This window comes from Anopheles aquasalis, chromosome 2 (assembly GCF_943734665.1).
Source record: "Anopheles aquasalis chromosome 2, idAnoAquaMG_Q_19, whole genome shotgun sequence".
In the NCBI taxonomy this organism is placed as follows: domain Eukaryota; kingdom Metazoa; phylum Arthropoda; class Insecta; order Diptera; family Culicidae; genus Anopheles; species Anopheles aquasalis.
Window position 1 is genome coordinate 43,517,501 of NC_064877.1, and position 19,531 is coordinate 43,537,031.

Sequence of the window (19,531 nt, forward strand, 5' to 3'; positions counted from 1 at the left end):
GGTCGAGAAGAACGGTGGCGTGAAAAGCACCGAGTCAAATGCTAGACGATACTTGGAATGACTGGATTAAAACCTATGAATAACTGAGAAATACAGTGTTATACTAAAAACGCTACCAAAAAGGGAGGTAATCGCCTTCTTCTAGGGCATCAGCAACTCAATGTTTGGTGATTGAAGATTCTCGAAGATTTGATACTGTGAGTAAACGCACATCCAGCAATAGATCTGCAAAAGAAGAACATTAGTCTATGTTCTCGTCTCTGGCGGAATTTGTATTACTCACATTGTAGGCCATCCAAACCCACAAGATCAAGGAGGACAGTGTTTGTTGTAGCTGCAAGACATATGAGCAATGAGTATAAATGCGTGAACGGCCTAATTATTCCCCCCGGTAATCCTTACATAGATGTAGTAACCTCCGATCAGCCACAATCCGAAAACGAATTGAAACAAAATGGCTATTCCGAAAAGGAACAGCCACGGAAGCATCCAGCCGCGTGTGGTAGTTTTCAACGCGTAGCAAATGCCACCCGCAGACAGGATCATCAGCACCAGGTAGAAGATGAAGAATCCTCCCACTATTTGCATCGAATCACGAATGTCCGTTTCGAACAATGGTGAGTAAAGCTGCGAAGAGTCACCCCCGAGCAGCATGTAGCTTATCTGTAACGGAACGCACCGAACGGAGAACATGCGAAAGATTAGCACGGTGAATTGGTATCGCGGCTTGTTCTGGTACACCTTACCATCGTAATCAAAACGATACTCCCAGCGACCGTGTAAGCAGCCACGGCGTAGCTTCCCGTTTTTACGGAATTTGTCCAGATACAGGGGGACCAACATGATTCGAGCCAAACCATCGTGATGCGGTTTCTGAAACGGAAACGTGATGGGAAACAATTAATTCCTCGTGAATCACGACGACGGGCACCACGCCCAAATGTCTGGCGGGCACGCTGCACTCTCTACGCTTACCTGCGAGTTTCAACGCGTTCTGCTTATTCGTATCACCAACGAAACCAGGTGGGCGGCAATGGAATGATAATTTTGTATCGATTTTCGTATCAGAAAAGAACCTAAATAGCAACAGAACAGAAAAGAATTGTTGTTAAGGCGGACAGACGCAACAACGCAAACAAATAACAACAGGCCGAATAGCTGTCTATACATTTTTTATACGGCCAGTATCCGCAAAGTTGAGTAACAGTCGTACGGATTTTATACGGCTAGTATACGTCTGCATGGCTCGTGTAGTGTATGTCGCCTTAAAACCGTTTCTGTAGCGCCGATCTTTTCTGTTTTCTGTTTTTTGGTTGTAACATAATGTAATTTTGTTACATAATTGTAAATTATTTAATTATTACTATATTGTATGATGCAGGTTATACAATTTATACCATTTTCAAGAAGTATCGGTTACCCTTCGGTTAGTCTTAAAATATTCATCGTTCAAGCTAAATTACAAAAACACCTTCTAAAATAAAACAAGTGAGATCAAGTCGAAGAGCACAATTCTCATCCTGATGCATGCATTGATGTAGAAAGAATGGAATTGATTAACCAGATCACGAAGGTGCTAAATCGCAAGCGATGAACGTATCTTTCCCAGGATCTTAGCGCTGGTCGCCATTTGCCCCGCAGGATATGTAAGTGTTATGGAAACGTGTTAATTAGCGAGCTTAGACTGGTCAGCTAGTAAATTCCACTCACCTGGAATGGTCAAGGTAAATCAAATCGTTCGTTTAATTCATTATCTAACCGGCTGAAGCACTGGATGCTTTATTTTGGTGACGAAAGAAAGGAAGTCATCTTGATGAATGAGGACGTTCCAACGTTACCATCATGAGCCTTTAATAGCAAACGCAGTAGCATTCGCACCCGTTCTCTGGTATTTGAAAGGAAGTCACATTTAATTACCGGCCCCGCTGAGGACAATGGTACAATCCGGTTGCCCACTGCCACGCACAATGGCAATAAAATGGCGATCACAATCCGCAGCGCACATACCACCGAATCTATGCTCGAACCTGACGTTCTTTGATCGTTGCGTTTCCGTTCCGATTCCGGTGACTATACTAGCAGTGCCCCAGTACGCGCACGCTACAGGCCAGGGGTTCCTTCCACTGACATTGATGATCACGGTGCATCGCGTGTGCCTGCGTGTAACGCGGCGAACCCTTCTTCTAGCCGGTTCGGCTAGCGAATGGTTTAACGATCGTCAAGTCATTAGCGAGCGCGACAAGTGCGGCACAGACCTCGATCGGTGGCGTGGAAAGATGGATTTAATCTGGTTACAGATACCCCACCACCATTCCGCCATTCACCGTCCATTTCGGGTGAAGCGTAGTGGTTTTGAGCATCGAATGGATCGAGAGTAATAAGAGATCCGATGGAGATTGTCGCACTCGCCGGTCGAATTGAATGTATTGGCCATAAAATATACAATCGACCGCATAGGGGCACTCTATTTGAAGGCTTTTTTCTCGCTGCTAAGCTAAGCTGGGAACGTGGTGACAGTGGGAGCTTGCTGGAAACCCGCTGAACGCAGGTACCCTTAACCGATTCGAAGGTTCCGAGCATCATTCGGCCCGAAACGCAAGGTCAACCATGGGTGATCGTAACCCTGGATGGAGCTTCTCCCCGGCATAGCGCTTCGCTATAGCATGACATCTCGATCATCACCGCACCGTCACACCGGTGTGTACAGTCAAGTGGAGGGCATTAATCAATGGTAATTATTGGATGGTTGGTCTTGTGATTCGAAGAATTTAAATTATACACCCAGCGCTTGGCATTCTTTTTTTTTTATTGTTTATCGTTAGTGGTGTAGGAGGAAAGGATTTTAAATGAGCGCATGCGGCCGGCGGCCGGGTGCTCTACTTTAACAAGCCATCTCTCGGCTGTGATGCGTTCAGCTTGTTGAAGGACGAGATTACGGATCACCATGTCGTTGGGTGATCTAAAAAAAAAAAGCCAAAAGGCCAAGATCGCGAATGAACGGTGCCGATGTTCATAATATTGGGTGCTTTATGAACATTCCTACAGAAGTCGCTCTGCGCCCCATGTGATCCTCTTGGTTGAGAGACTCATTTGTATAAACTTGGCTGAATGCGTTTTATCAAAGCATATTATTTGCACACATTATTTCCCCATTCGTCCGCGCGGTGTATTTATAATGCCCCAGGCACCGAGGATCATCCGTCTGACTACATGACGTACAAAATTATCATCTAAATTGGCACATTGTCAAATTAACAAGCAATACAATGCGCATAACGCATGCTGGTAACCACATCATCGCAGGTAAGTTGATTCAATTAAGATACGCCCCAGCATCTTCTCACTGTGACCATTTGCATATGCGCACCGCGATCTGACCGCGATCGCGATACCGAGACTGTACATTATCCTCTTAAGAAACGCCGCACATTCCACGGAGCATCATTAGCGGAGCAGCAGCGAAACAGCAGGGGGAAAAAATCAGAATCTCACCTAACCACCGCACCGCACCGCACCGCACCCGGGGGCACATTCTTATCCCGAGCGGTGTGGTTTGTGGGTTAACCACATGGTTTCGGCAACAGCCGCGGTCCGGTCAACCATGGTTCGTTGCGATCATAAAGCAAGTAATCGTTGGCGTGTGACTCGACCACCACCACCATGGTACATTGGTCATCTCATCGACGTGGATGCCGCCTTGTAATCTGCGCACTGCGCTGAAGCTGGAGTGTGGTCTGTGGCCTGGATGGGCTGGTGCACAAATATAACTTCAAATTGTGTGCGCCAAATTAACTGCGACATAGTTTGCCGTAGCCAGTTGCATCTCTGACCACGTTAGTGTCAGAATGAATTGGAATTTGCATTGTTAATGCGTGGCCACCGCGCTCGCGCCGTGGTACTTCACGTGGCAGCGCGCACAGGCTCTGGGAAGGTTACGCCAAAGGTGGAGCATCACTAGACGTCGCTCAGCCTCTCGGTACGGTTGACCCATCGTGTTGCAGAAGTTGATGTCCAATTAGCGACCCGTACCCGGAGTTACAGCGTTGTCTAATGATGTTTGATAGTATCAACAAGCGACGCAGTTTGGAGATCTCAATTACCGATCAGCGTCGCCGCTGCACGGCCGCTGTCCGACAGCCGACTACATTGTATTGTCTTTCGATTGCAGTAAATCTACGATCTGATGTTTGATGGTGGTTTCGCACTCCTTCTCCTGGTTCTCTTCCATCTTGGGGCCTCCAAATTGCCCTAGAAAACCGAATGTTGGAAGCATTCTTAGTAGAGTGGCGAATCGAATCACCTTTTTTTTTTCTCTTTAACCTGACTAGCTGGCACCAGCTCAGGGTTAAACGGAAGCGATATCGTGGGTATCGCGTATATTTTTTGTTCTTCAGATAGACCCTTTGAGGTGATTTTTTTTTTCCAAACGATGCTCCACATTTTGACGATCACATTCCTTGACCGCACGGCTTCAGAAGATGGCTTCAAGGTTAGGGTGCCCTCGGAATGGCTGCAGGCGAACAGCAGCATCACAACGCACGCAGAGCAGTGTCGTGAAAGTCAGAAGCCACACACTCACGTGAGAGATCGGGATCACCTTTGCCGGTCACGGTAGCTCCCAAGGCCACGATGAGTCGGGTCTGGCAGTCATCGACATGCCCTCCCGCGTCTCCCCCCTTGATGGACGTGAATTCCTCTAAAGTTCTTCGATCGAAACGCATCGACAGCGTGCGTTATGTGTGCCAGATACCGCGTGCCTCCTCGCGTTACGCAACCAGATTGCCGGGGTCATTCCACGCGGAGGTGCCAGCTAAAAACGTTCCAAAAAGGAAAATGGACCCTCGAGACCTTTTGCCTCCACGGGCATGAAAATGTAATGGAAAAATGAAGATGACCGGCTTCACTTAGGGAAACGATAGTTACCGCTCGATAAGCGATCATCATTGAAGAGAGAGAGAGAGAGAGAAATAGAGGAAAGGTCGGGTCGGGGGGAGGCCATTGCAGCGGCATTTAGGTCAACCATCGAACGGGAAAACGTTGAACGGCATTTAGTTTCGGCAAATGTGAAGAAGCTACTTCCATGCGTTTGCGCTTGCGGGTGGATGGCTGAAAGTAAAAGCAACCGACCGTGGGCAGTCTCAGGGAGCGCTAGGTTGGACTGTTGCGGTCGGTCGGAAGTTTGCGACCCACCACCACCATCGGGAGCCGGGGGGGGGGGGGGGGGGGGGATTGGACCTCGGGAAGAGTTGAATAATAGCGATGTGATAATTATAGGAGCGTGTCTACCGAAGTGTCTACGTAATGTGGCCTTTTTGGAGTTTCCTTTCCACTCCCCCACTCGGCCTTTTTGGGGCGGACGATGGTAGACACTGTGGAGCGATGTGATCTGGCCCTTTTCTTTCGCCGGCCACAACCGACCGACCGAACGACCGACCGAACCGAAAAACTGTTTGTCGTTGACCATCTCCCGCCCCACCCGTTGGCGTAAATAGTTTTGATTGTAAATTTATACATTTGAAATGGAAATTGTGGTGATTTGTAGTGTTTATGCTGTGGCACCCGGTGTGGCACCCGGTGTGGCATAATGTTACCCTATGGTCCCTTAATTGTACCGTCCCGATGGTTGCGATTGTGCTCTTACTTTTGCTGGAGGACGGTCTTTACTACGCCGCCAAGTTCCGCAGAACATCAGACAATCTGTAAACGTCTGTCGGCGCGAACGTGTCTCTGTGGTTTTTTTTGTCGTTTTTTTTTTTTGGGTGGTCAACCATCATGCAGACAACAAAGAAATGAGAGAGTAGGCGAAAAGGTCTTCCCGAAAAATAGTTAACATTTTACGCGCGATCAACATTCCCCACAAACCCGCGTGCGTTCGCCTATTTCGCTATCTATTCCGAACGATCAGAGGACGATGGTGCCCGCGATGGACGCGATGATTGCTGGCAGAGAGCTTAATTTCTTCTCTTTTGTTTTAACCCCCGGGCCGGCGGACAGCGCAGAAGGACACTGGATGCTAAATTTGTTTGAATAAACATAATTACTTTTCTTTCTTTCCTTTCCCCTTGGACCTCCAACGTTTGGGTTTGTAATCCGTTTCGTGTCGCTTCTCACGTGTGCGGCGTGGCGGCATCTAGTAGTGTATCATCAACACTCTGCGGGGATGCTGGTGGGAAAAGCGTCAAAATGTCAAATAAAAATGGTCCGCAGCCCCCCTTTTCCGCAGCCATCCGATACACGATGATTGGCAAGTGTGACATACCAGCCAACAAATACTATCCTGCGCCCCCCAGTGCGGGGCCACCCTCCCGCCGAGTGGCCGCTGTTGTGGATAAAGCGTAACGCATTAGGTAATGCTCCTGTCGCCGATCGCTGCTGCTGGCGCTGGCACTGGTGGTCCGGGAGATCGATCATCGATGATCGGTGGGCAGCGTTTGACAGTCGCCTGTACAGAGACCGGTGCGATCCGGTATGGTTCCTGGGGCTCGATGTCGATCATAACGCGCTGGCCAGGGTATCTTCGGGAGGGAAAATTGATGGTTTTGGCTGGAAGTATAGGTTGCTGGCCAGCCGAGAAGACACCAAAAGCGTTACACAACATTAGCACTATCACGGCCCTGCTTTCGGTTGGTCACTTCGCAGCATTCCTTTTCGAAGTTTGTGACCGGCTCCGGGTCACCGATAGGAATCATGGATGATGATGGATTGTACGCGGCGTGGACGGTCTGGGCGTGCTATATGCTTACGTCGACCGTCAGTTCATGAGCTTCAAGAGTTGGGATCGTGGCTTTTTGCATATTCTGATCATCAGATGAACATCAGATGGACATGGTGTCGTGTGCCGTGGAAGCCATCTTATCGTAATAAACGACGGCAAGGCAAGTTTAAAAAACTATTAGACAATCGAACGTGCGATCGGACGCACGATGAACGTTGGATGGCATTTGATCGAAATATTTTATGACGATTTACGCGGTTCCCTCTTCATTAGCGTGCTCGCAAATCCGTCACCGGGCTCGGACAGAGCGCCAGCGGACAGCCGCCGAGATTGATCGATCGGCCATTCGGCCTCTGGTTCAGCTCATCCCTCCCGTCAGCCAACGTCTCGGCTCACGCTGGTTGTGGTTCACCGCTGGGAAAGTAAAAGTACGGTTCGCATGTTTAATGCCGGTGAAAATGAGGTTGCCTAATGAGGTGACAGGTGTGCGGTTGATTATGAACCACACTTTTCCAAAAAAAACAACATTAACCTCTCCAGGGACATCGGACGGACGGGACGTGACAGGCATTAAACGGGTGCAACGGGCGGCGTATGAGAGAAGTGTGGGATTCAATTCCCACGGAAATGTGTCGCGGTATTTCCTTTATTATTTTTTTTCCATTTTATTTCGGTAATTGTGGTAAAGGCTTGGTTGAACGCTTGTTTGAATACAAAAAAATTAAGGCAGATTATCTCCCCGAACAAGATCGCCTCGCACGGCAAACAACTGGCAACTTGCAAAAAGAAGCAACTCCAGACCGACAACGTGATCGGTATCGGCTGCTCCTTCCGCTAGCTGTTTGACATTTTCGCCGGCACGCAGAAAGGTCGTCGGACATTGCATATGCTTAGGTGGTGCCTTGGGTCATCGCACAGTCGAGTGTTCGTCGTGCACATCAATTTGTCTGCCCACCGGCCACCGGGAGGATCCTGGGACCCGGGGAGCAAACATGCTGTCGTCTATCATTTAACTGTCACCGAAGGCGAGCTTCCGGGTTCGTCACGTCGAGTGATTTGTCTGCCAACCGTGTCGACAAACGTGTCCTGGTGGAACGATCGATTTTGGTGTTAAATTGATACCTTCCGGTTAATGATGGTGACTGAAGCGGGAAAAACACGAACCATTGCCCAAGGGGCCCAACAAAGGGGGGGTGGGGGGGTCGATCTGGACAAACCGCAACCACACGAACCACAGTGACCGCTCCGGGGGCCTTTTCTGTTGTTGCGCTGTTCCCGCCGAAGTCCCATGCCCATTAATTTTCGACCGAGTCCCAAAAACACTGCCCCAGACAGTCGCATCGTCATCATCGCCATCGGCCAGAGCGTCGGTAGCTGTAGCATAATAGTTAGTCGTTCGACAGTGGCAGCCGGGAAATTATGGTTATTTGTCCGCACGGTGAGGTGTGTGGTTGCGAGCGAAGAAAGCAAACGGCTGGCCTAATGGAGCGGTAGAATTGATTAATTCGAACCCGAAGCTACGAAGCTGAATGCCCCCGGGGGGGGAGCTTTAAGATTTCTTTCTAGATTTGCCCGAGATCGAAGTAAGCTCGAAGGAAGCAAACGAACTTTTTTCCCAATTTTCCGCAATCATGTCAATAGGTGAGCCATACTATAAGCAAGCTGTGACTTGATGAGTGATCTAGAATCTACATTTACTTAGCAATCGTCAGCTAGATGATTTTTTACTTATTTTTTTTGTAATTTTGCAGTCAAGCGTTTGATAACCGCTGTTTAAATGATTAAGATTCTGATGGTAAAACTAAAAAGTATCATCAAAAGATCGTCTGTCTTTATGAATTAAAAAAAATATACATTTTATTGCTGAGATATCCAATCCAAGCATTTTCCCTTTAAATTTAATAGCTTTCCGGTTCTTGTTAAAGCAACGGACTAATCTGAAACGTAACTTACGACCTTTTACCAATAAATTTGTCGTTTTAGCCGATGTGCGCGGGCGATGATCGCGCTCTCGCTTGCTTCTTACTCCTGACATTTGAAATGGAAGACTACTTTCGAAAAAAGAAGCGCGTTCTCCGGGTGCCTTTGACATTTTATCAACAGATTCAACCGATAAATAACTAATGGTTCGTAACAATAACGTTCTGCGACACACTGTGACCCATCACCAGTCGAGCTCAACTCATAGACCATATAATACACATCCACATTCCTTCCACCAGAGCAAAATGGGCCTCGAGTCTGTGTGTATCGGTGGTTGGCGGGAAGAGTGCTCACCTGTCACGGCGACGGCGTTTTCCTGAGTAGCGCACGATCAATACGCCCCCACAAACACACACACGAGAAGGAGGAGGAGGTAGATTCGAATAATTTAACCTTTTTCGAATTATGAACCCGAAATCGCAGCAAAACGTGCAGAGCCCATCCATTCCTCTGCGTCGGCGCCATTTCAGGAGCAGCAGCAGCAGCAGCAGCCATTGGCAAATGCAATAAAATCTGCTACGATGCGCACGATGGCAATGGGTGGAACCCAACTCGCTACCCTTTAACTATTCCACCGGCGACATTCCAGCGAGAGCATTGGCCATCGGCACCCTTTTCAGGCCAAACGGGGTCTCCATTTCCGTTCGAATGTACGCTCATCGCGCAATATCATTCTCGACTGTCAGCAAACACTGCGTCTTCTGAGACCAGCTGTGCCAACGACCTCGTAATGATTACATTCCCAGCTCCAACCGGGCTGTGGGTATGTGCTCCCAGTCCGCCCAGTTGCGGGGCCGAATTGGCGGGTCATCCTTGAGTGTGGCCGATGATGCAATGCGTGGTGCGTGGTATCCCTTTCCCCTGGGTGTGGATCGATTTGCCTGCGGGTTAAGTCTCTGGCGATTTCTCAGTTCGCTCGTCAGCCGTTTTTTTACTCTTCATGCTTCATGCTTCCTCCCATCCCCTTTCGAACGTCAATTACCCGGCCCTGGCCAGGTCACAAGAGACGGACGCAGCGCATTCCGTGGGGCAAAACATGGTAACAAAAAAAGAAAGAAAAGTAATCGATAGATTTTGACGGGCGTAAGTGACGAACCCGTTACCGTCGTGCTCGTCGTCGTCGTCGTCGTCGGCATTGCGGTGATCCTCGCGCGACCGTAGTCCGTGAGTCTCAAATCACATTTCACGCCCATCATCGCGGGCGTGGTGGTGGGACGGAACGGCGCGGATCTTTGGCGTCTCATCATTCGTTGCATAAAACACAACGCCCCGCTGGCTTGAGCTGGAGCGCGTCCTACAATCTCTCTAACCTTTCGCTAACGAGATGGTACGGTTCGTTGTCGACCGATCGAATACCGACAAACAAACCGAGAGCGAGAAGTAATGCGAAGGAGAGGAAAGGGTGGAACGCCCTTGCCGGAGTTGAACTTTCTTTGCAACGAGAAACATTCAACGAACCATGGGCCCTTCCCATCATTTCCTTGGGTGACACTTTGTTTTTTTTCTGTTTACTTAATTTCCAAATCATTTTGTTTTTCTTCCAATCCCACCCATTCTGATAATTGCCCTGGGGAGTGGTTGGTTATGGTGCTGATGGGAGCGCACTGTCTTGAACTAACTCCGCAGCTCAACCGTAACGGACGATCATTTTAATGGTCCTTGTACCGACACGTCCCCACCCGGTCCGTAGCTAACGCAGCAGAGCACCTCACGACGTCCCATGTCAAGTGATAAATCGTGATCGCACAAGTGGTCCCCGGCGCGGCGATACCAAAACATATGTGTGTCCCAGGGAAAGCCCCCCCGGGATGGCATGCCGGTAACACCAACCCCGAATGCTCCCATGAAACCAGGAACCATCGTTGTCGTTGCCGTGTCGCCCCGATGCGTTGAAGGTGTGAGCTACGCGTTTAATGGGATCGTTAAGCCGGTTGCGGCTAATTAAATTGACCATCATCGTGCGTCGTCGTCGTTGTCGTCTTGGTCGGTAGCCACGGTCTGTGATTGGTGTTTGCGACGAGGATATATCGTGGATGTCAGGGGTCAACAAGGCTCACGGGATGATGTAGGGGGTTTCAGTGCGCGCTCGCTACAACGCTGCTTACGCAATGCTCTATAGTCCCGTAGGTGCGGTGTTGATGTGAAGATGGCCTTGCGTACGTTGTACAACATTTAAATGAAGATTAAACGAAAACCATATTGCCTTTGGCGAGCTTTCGCTCTCTGCAATGAGTGAGCGATAATAATCATGTTTCAGGTGTCGAAGGGAAGCTATCTTTAATGTGCTGTTGGTAAACTGCTTTGAAGAGATCTAGTAAACAAAAACAAAAATGATTTTGGGTAGTCTTAGCTATTATATGCCCTTCATGAGTGCTGTGATTGTTGATCGGTGGCTATCATCACTCACCACAATCAGAATTTGCAATCAGAATGTGCTAATCATGCTAATCGCTAGATCCGATTGATTGAAATGAAAGGAATCAAATGAATGTTGATCGTGATGCAACGCAACCTCTACGGCTCTAGTGAACGATTTACATCATCGATCGAGTCGTTTCGATTGCAATTGATCCTCCGATCATGCGATATTCAAATCGAGCGAGCGCACTCTAAAGTCAAAGTGAGTGACAAAGTACATTTCGACGAATTACACCGAAGATATTAAACGAAATCTGATAAATCCCTATCGTTTCCCAACCCACGTGAAGCAACGATCGCGCGCGCGCTCATATCAAAAAGCCCGATCAATTATTCCACCAAAGCCCTTCGTTAGAATGTCAGCCACCCGGACATGATAATCCTGCACTGCGGCACGTGCTGCACTGACCTGGTCGGCACTGACCGCTCTGGCTGGCCCCTGCCGGTAGACATAAAATACGTTTCTCGATGCGTCGATGGACGGTGGTTCTCGGACAGAGGGCAATCCGAACGCCCGTGTTGTCGACCAAACGGACCCTTCCCGTTGGCGTTGCTGCTTGGCGTGTAGTGCCCCTTTCACTTGCAATCGCGAATGCATCGTGGATGCACCACAGCCTATCACCACAGAATCGTGCTGGGTAGAAATTACGTGGCCAGATGGTTTTGCACGATGCACCGCTGCTGGAGCTGCTCGTCTTCGTCGTTGCATTGCGCCGGAGATGTTTCTTTGAAACCTCGCTCTCGGGATCTCGCTTCTCGATAATCCACTATGTAATGGATCGGTTTGTGAAGTGAAGTGGAGATGCTTCGGTCGGTCTACGTGGCCATTCGTATTTGTAAGCGATCGCTAGAGATCGAGCGCAAGACAATTTATATCTATTGCCTTTATTAGAGAAACATTCGTGCGGGGGAGTGAACCAAGTATTCCCCCCTTCCCGGCAAGTATGGTTTATGATCGTTTGAGGAATGCTTCTTTCGGGATCAATTTCGGGCTGTCCAATTGCGTCACCGTGCGTCTACTTTCGCGGCTGATCATCGAGCGAATGATCTAAACAAAAGGCCGCCAGCCAGCCAACAAGAAGGAACCAAACGAGAAGGCCAACGCATCGCCAGGCGCGATGACGAAATCCCGGATGGTGGATGATCCAGCGGCGGTTTAGCGTGAACGACGACACAATTCGATTAGAAGGCACACCGGTGCTCCACTCGAGAGCACATCGTTTACAACGGGAGTGTCTCAGTGCCACGATGCCGGATCTGGGCGTCTTGTGAAGTGTAGTGTGTCGTCTTCCACGATCGCGATCCAAGGGGCCCGCGGCCCGCCACCGAGGAGATTGTTCGAGAGTTGAGTGAGAATCCTTTCACTCGCTTCGATCGCATTCCGATCGCATTCGAACGCGGGGGTATTAATTAGCCGACGGCGATCAAGAGCAACCAAGATCATCGGCGGGTCGAGGGGGGTTAAGCATCGTCATCGCCATCGTGTTCGATGTTCTTCGATTGCCGATTGCTCCCACGTTGCCAGTCTCCGCATGGTCTCCGCGGCCAAGAATCCTTGACATTTCAGTCAACGCGTGCGACCGACCGACCGAGTTAGTCTCGGTAGCAGCATCACCGTTTGGAATTGTTTTATGTTTATATATGTTGTGCTCTCGAGCCGAGCGGCGTGAGTCCGGTCCGGTCCGGTTGCTGTTCCGGCCGGCCAGCGATGTGTCCGTGTGACGTGTGCCATTAGCCGGACGGTCCGTGGCGGGCAGATCGAGATCTGGTGCCAGTGATGAGTTTGATCTTTCGAATAAATTTTACAACACCTGCTGCGTCGCTCCGACCACTGACCGGTCCGATCTTATACGATCGTGTGCCGTCTGAATACGCGACGGAACGGTAGCATAAGATGGAGCCAAGGAAAACATCCGGAGTTCGAGACGATTCGTAGCTTTACCGTTCGGCAGTTTTTGTTCCGAATCTCCGCAATCAGTGGCTGATGATGCATTGCTGCAATGCTGGTCGGTGGTGAAGAATTGCCGGAAATTGCGTCACCGATACCGCATAGCTGGTGGCAAACGAAGTGAAAATAGGCAGCCCCCTGGGCCACCCGTCTGCCAGTTAAATGAAATGAAGATTGCAGGTCGCCTTTCCGGTGATCTGCATTTAGTGGTTCGCTCGATGTGGACCGTATGCTGCCACAATTATGCACGCCATTCGTTCTACTTTGCCGTGTTGTTTGTCTCATTTGCGTCAGAAGAGATTGCGATTCTAGCGAGCATTGTTGGCACTCGGCAGCGAATCATTCGTTCGGTCAACAACAGTTTGCTCAAAATACTACCATGATCAAAAATAAACTGGAATTTTGAATTTATTCCGCGCGGGCTTATCAATTTTGAATTCTGTTTTTTTATTACGTTGACGGCTCTGTTACTGATGTACATGCCAAGTTTCAGCTTGCCAGCTCTTCATTTACGTTTACAGCAGAGATTTGTTTGCATTAAGTTTTTACGTCATGGCGATTTTTAAAATGGATTCAAAACATGAACAACGTTAAAAATTATATTGAGTGTTCCGACACATTAAAAATGATACAATAGTGTTATGGTGACAATACTCTATCAAAAACACAGGTGTACCAGTGGTATGAACGCTTTTAAAGTGGTCGTGCGGCTGTTGAGGACGATTGTCGTCCTGGAAGGCCATTGACATCCAAAACTGACGAAAACGTCGATAAAATCCGAAAATTGTTGATCGAAAAGCGTAAATTGACGATAAGGGAGATAGCTGAGACCACCAACATATCATTCGGATCTATCCGCAAAAAAACCTGCCTTGGTGGGGTCACAACTCGTGGATTCTTCATGACGATAATGCGCCATCTCATAATGCGTTGATGATGATGATGAACGTGATCTCGTATCATGTGACTTCTTCCTATTCAATTGACTCAAAAAACCACTACGAGGAACTCATTTTCAGAGTGTGGAGGCAATAAAGCTAAAATCGCCGGAGGCACTAATGATTATACTAAAAATCGACTCCAGAAAAGTTTTGAGGAGTGGATCAAACGCTGGCACAAGTGCATTGCATCCGACGGGGACTACTTTGAAGGGGACAATTTGAATTTTGAAGAAAAAACAAGTACTTTTCTTTTTATGACCAAATTCCGGTTTATTTTTGATCGTGGTAGTATTGTTTCTATTCCCGGTGTTCGTGGGTTCCACGGCGACCACTATTACATCCTCGAAGCTTGCCCAGTGTGTCCAAGCCCAAGGCAACACCAGTGAGCCACTTTAAGGGTCGAATGAATCACGTCAACCTCCGTCGTTAGTGAGCGAACGGATCTGTTCGCGAGGCTAAAGGATTTCGTTTGCACCAAAGCTTCCAAGTCACTCGGCATAATGACTGGCCTCTCTAGTTTTTTCCTCCATTCTAGCCATTGAAACACTTGCTACACAGCACAGCACCGTAACGGCCAGAGCCAGTGGAACATCTTTGCATCGATCGATCCTTCACTAGCCTCGCGAGCATCGTGATGCTGCACGACACAATCACCTAGACCGGCTTGGCGTGCACGATTTCAAAGGGGGGAATGCAGGTGCGACCGAGGTGCTGTGGTGTCCGGGTCCAGCAACCAAACAACCGAGGCATCTCTCCCCCCCGGGGGGCGTTCGACACGTGAGCAGCGCAAGGTAAACCACTTTTCATTCGCTCGGACCTCGGTTCCAGGAGGTAGCGATGGCGCATCGCTACCCCATGTACCAAGTTCCTCGTCGCACGCTGGTCGCACGCTGGAAAATCGGTCAGCGGCCAGATGTCAGCGGTGCACGATGGACACCGGGGGCCGGAGGGAAGCGGGATGCGCTCGGCTCCATCTTCTTCTCCTCGGCCACCATCGACCCGGATACGGATTCAGCGTGTTCTGGTGTGGAGTTCTAAACGACCGTTTCTCACCGCTGGACTGACCGCGCATTTTGCTGCGGAGCGGAGTCGTTTTCAAGGTCCCGGCGGGGGGAGACAGTGCGGTTGGCTAACGGTACGGTTCAGATGGATGCACTCCCGCTGACGGGGGTTTGCAATTTCGTGATGCAAATGTTATGACTCTGGTTCTTTTACGACTTTTGCATGCGCCACCGGATGCACGGACATAATTGAATGCATAAGTAAGCGAGAGTACTTTTGCTTGGTTTTGTTATGAAATGTATAGATTGAGTCTTTTTCAAAGAAAACAGAAGTTGAGTGAATAAATTCAGTTTCTTAAAAGAGATAAAAAGTTAGCATCTATATATATAAATTACAAATTCATAAGTTTTTACGCCCATAACTTGAGAACGGATGCGCCGATTTCACTTATTCTTGGCGCGATGAATTCGTCTTGCTTTGCATTATGTTTATACGTCAAAAATGTTAAGAAAGGTCTGTCCTTTAATCACAAATTGGAAATCAATTTTGCACCGGATTTCCACCTTACAGCCTACTTGATTCGATATTATTTCAAAACATTGGACCTTTCAGCTCCGATGCCCACTGCGTTGAATTCGTTGTTGCTCTAATTTGATCATCGTCGCCTACTGTAGTACTTTCTATAGTGATCACAAAATCAGTTTTTAATTGTTTACTTCTGTCACACCAGAGCGATTGGTTTGAGCAAACCAACCAAATTCGGCAAGTGATTTAAATTTGGAAATTATTGTGGTTTGAATAAAAATTACGGCGAGTACACCAAGAACTAATTTATGGTAAATAGAAACTATCTGGTTGAGTCATTTCATAGACAGAAAAAATGCCTGCAATCAGAAGATCAAGCAAAGGAGTGCGCAGTCGAAATTCAAAAAGACTGGCCGAAAAAAGTCGAAATTCAAAATCAAGATCTCAAGAACAACGAGAAAGGATTCATGATAGCGAAAGACGAAGGCAACAACGCAATAGAGATCAGGATCGTAGATGGACAAAAAGCGAATCCTTCCGTTGTTCAATTGCTTCGTTTCGCATTCCTATATGGTTCTACAATCCCCCACCACGAAATATCGTGTGTTGTAATAGGGAAGATGGATAAGGTGTGTTAACATAGCAATGCACCAAAAATTCGTTGCGCATCTTCCGGATTGTGTTGCATAAGTGGACAAATCAAACTACCACCGTTAATCCACCCGCTGGAATTATTCTATTCGTTACATTACGGCAACTCTCCCGAGTCTAATAATTTTCTAAAGCACATCCAAAACTATAAAAACTGGTACACTTATGCACCAGAGAAAAAAACAAAAAATATAGAGAACCAAAAAGCTTCCGATTTAAAAAAAATAACATTAAAATCCCGTTTCCGTTTTTATGTTGCATTTAAAACTATACATTCAACATCCTAAATATACTCGACTCTCCGTTTGCCGGGAACGACTAGTAGAAATATAAAAATAAAAACCACCAAACATACAGCTCCCTCGTCTTTCGACATATTAAACATAATAATAATAAATTTATCTTAAAAAGCTTGTATCACATCGTAAACACAGTCTTACACATTCAATATATGTAAACCATAATTAAAGGGACCACAGCGTACTCCCCAAGGCAACATAATGATCACAACATAAAATATCATAAATTGATTTCACCGTCAACACCATAAACTGTCCTGAAAATGGATAAATTCCCCGTAAATTACGCAGACTGACCGAACCGCAATCGCGCCCAACTGAATTAAATGAATGAACGCAGTGCATAAATTAAAATATTAATCATAGCCCCCCTACCCCGCTCACAAGTCCTTCCTTTTGACGCACACACACCACTGTGCCTGTCCGCTGACGAGCCGATTATTTGTTCGATCGTCGTACGAGTACGAGTTCGAGTTGTCTCTCCTTGCGTCCATCCGTCTCCTTTTATTTTCTCATGCAGCCACTTAATATGCTTTCGCCTCGATTAGCTTCGGCGCTAATAACACTTTGGTCCCGCTGCAAGCTGTACCGCAAGGGGTCCTCCGGTGCGCCAGGCAGTCGATTATCATGCTGCTGCTGCGCGAGCGTGCGTGAGAGTTGGAGCGCCACGCAAGAAGTTGAATAATTGCTCAACAAACTCTGTGATCTCCTCTTCTTCTGCGTGTGCGGGGACCGTTCCACCAGCGGGTGAGGGTCGGGAATGTCAAAACACATCGCATCCTTCTCGGGCATACGGCCAGTGGCCAGTGAACGGTCCGGGTTGTGTTTGTTGCTCGATTCAACCACCAAATTCATCAATCAGCGTACGGAGGACAAGGAGGAGAGCTAGGGGTTGACGTGTTTTTATTTTTTTTTGGTGATGGCCACATGGCACACGACTCGCCGGACTCGCGCGCAGTTCGTGCATATATGAGTGTCCTGGAACCGGTGGTCCGGGTTCTGCCGTGCGCGCGTCACCATGTCACCCGGCATCATGGCACCATGGCCTACTGGCACAGTGGCCAATCAGTGTGCAGCACGGCTCCCACCGGCCGCGATCGGACTCATGCAGATCGGACTGCCACCGCCACAGAAATCGTGCTCACGCTGAGCTGTCAGCCGTCGTTCTCGGCGTCTCGCAGCACCCCACTGACCAACTTGTCATTGCTGGCGCATTGTTGTCTCACACGTTGCGTCACGTGTGCAGCGTCACCTAATTCGCCCAACGGTGCGGACCTGCGGCGACCAACCAAAGTAGCAATCCGGTGGCAACAGGTGCCCACGGCCAGTGAAGCAAATTCCAGTACACTTTCCACCTTCCGCACAGGAAGCCTCGCTGGTGGTGGAGAAATTGAATTCGAATCGATTCACTGTCGGACTTGACTTTGGAAGCAAAAAGTGGAAGAAATAAGAAAACAGAAAAACTGGATCCCAAAAGCCAATATGGGTCCATGGCGAACAAATTGAATCGTCGACGGTAAAGAGGGACTGTCCGGTGTCGTCGTTGTTGATCGTCGGTGTGCGACCCATCTGCCCCGTTTTGCAATGGTGCGCGAGCGAGGGATGCAAGGTTCGTCGTTTTGCCCCCCGCCCCCGAAGCAGGTGATGCAATCACCAGCATGACGCGCTCAAACCCGCGTTTCGATGCGCAATGAACACCTCAATTTGGAGGATGGAAATGGAAAGGGAGAGAGAGAGAGAGAGAGAGAGCAAGAGAGACCTTTGTGTCCATTTGTGTAAAGGAGCATCTTCGGTATTCGCTAGGGTCACAGCTCATTAGCCGTTGCAGGTAAGGTTGGTTGGAGTGGAGGCCAGGCCAGGCCAGGCCAGGAATGCACTTTGAGTGTTCAACGTTTATCCCGCCATTTATCGAGCCACGCGATTACGCTGCTTGCCAAGTGCACCAAAAGCTTAAAGCTTCGCGGGATAAGGGATTTTCGGTTGTTTTCTGTTGGATTACCGTTGCGTACCAGGGAATGTCGGTGATGGTGGACCACCCGAGTGGTGAGCCCTCTCAATCCGTCGCTCGGATCACCATACGGAGTCATCACCGAAAAAGGGCAAAGATGTGTCGGTGATCTCACTCGGTGCTGGTGCAGCAGCATCGGATGCACCCACCACGGATTATGTGACAATGTCCCCATGACGATGGGCCCCACGTGGCGAACCGCGAAGGACCCCGAAAATTGCCTCCGCCGTGACAGTCAGGTTGATTCATTGTTGTGTCTCGGCCAACATTCCAAATCGACCACATGCGGTGGGTGAGGTGGTGTGAGGTTTACTTGATTAAGAGAGCCGCCAGCGAAGATGCGCCAATGGTGAGATCGATTGCGCGCAGCCTTCGCCGTGGCGGCTGCTCGGTGTCCATTGTGCACCGCAGGTGTTCACCTTCTCCGTTCGATCCTTTCGGGCCCCAAAGGCCCTGTGGGCCAAGATGTTGTTTGTCGCTTAATGTGAGTGCGTTCGGTTTTTTTTTTTGGTACTTCCCCCCGTTGCCATCCGATCCAATCTCCGCCAGTGTACTCGAGTGTTTTTTTTTTCGGACACTTGCTACAAAAAAGGAGAAGTACTTTGCCGCTGAAGGTGCGCTTCTGCTGAAGCTGCAGCGCAGGTAACCTTTCTTTATTGCTCCCGGCTTCGCGATGGCCGTTAGTGCGCTACCATAACCTTAATGCACTCCGCAGTCCGAATCTTCCACCAAATTCATCGTCGCGCGTCCACGTAGCGAGCGCAAGTAAAATCAAAGGCCAGACAGCACGTCGCTGGCGCATCTTTCGGTGTGACCCAAAACAGCAAAGTGTAGAAAAAAAAATCCTCCGCCAAAGGGCCACTCTTCCACCTCCACCCGAAGGAAAAAGGCCCCGGAGGATGTGTGTCATCACAGCGGGGTGGCCCCATTCGTCCCTCCCACTGATGTCAGCTCCTTTCATGCCGCCTCTTTATGCGCTCTCTGTTTGGCCTCGGCATCGACACATGGGCATACGGGCAGTTATATTTGGGAATTTTCGGA

The 19,531-nt window shown here is 48.8% G+C and overlaps 1 protein-coding gene across 1 annotated transcript in view; it reads right to left on the reverse strand.

The window, feature by feature from the left end:
• The window catches only part of LOC126581012 (uncharacterized), a 1,294-nt gene extending 159 nt beyond the window's left edge, over positions 1-1,135 (reverse strand). Inside the window, exons 1-5 of the mRNA XM_050244411.1 lie at positions 976-1,135; positions 747-873; positions 403-663; positions 284-334; positions 1-225 (exon numbers count right to left, since the gene is read on the reverse strand). The exon at positions 1-225 is cut by the window's left edge and continues 159 nt beyond it. Coding sequence (XP_050100368.1) covers positions 142-225; positions 284-334; positions 403-663; positions 747-860 — 510 coding nt within the window. The 5' untranslated portion in view covers positions 861-873; positions 976-1,135 and the 3' untranslated portion in view covers positions 1-141. The remainder of the gene's footprint in view (positions 226-283; positions 335-402; positions 664-746; positions 874-975) is intronic.
• Positions 1,136-19,531: the final 18,396 nt, after the last annotated feature.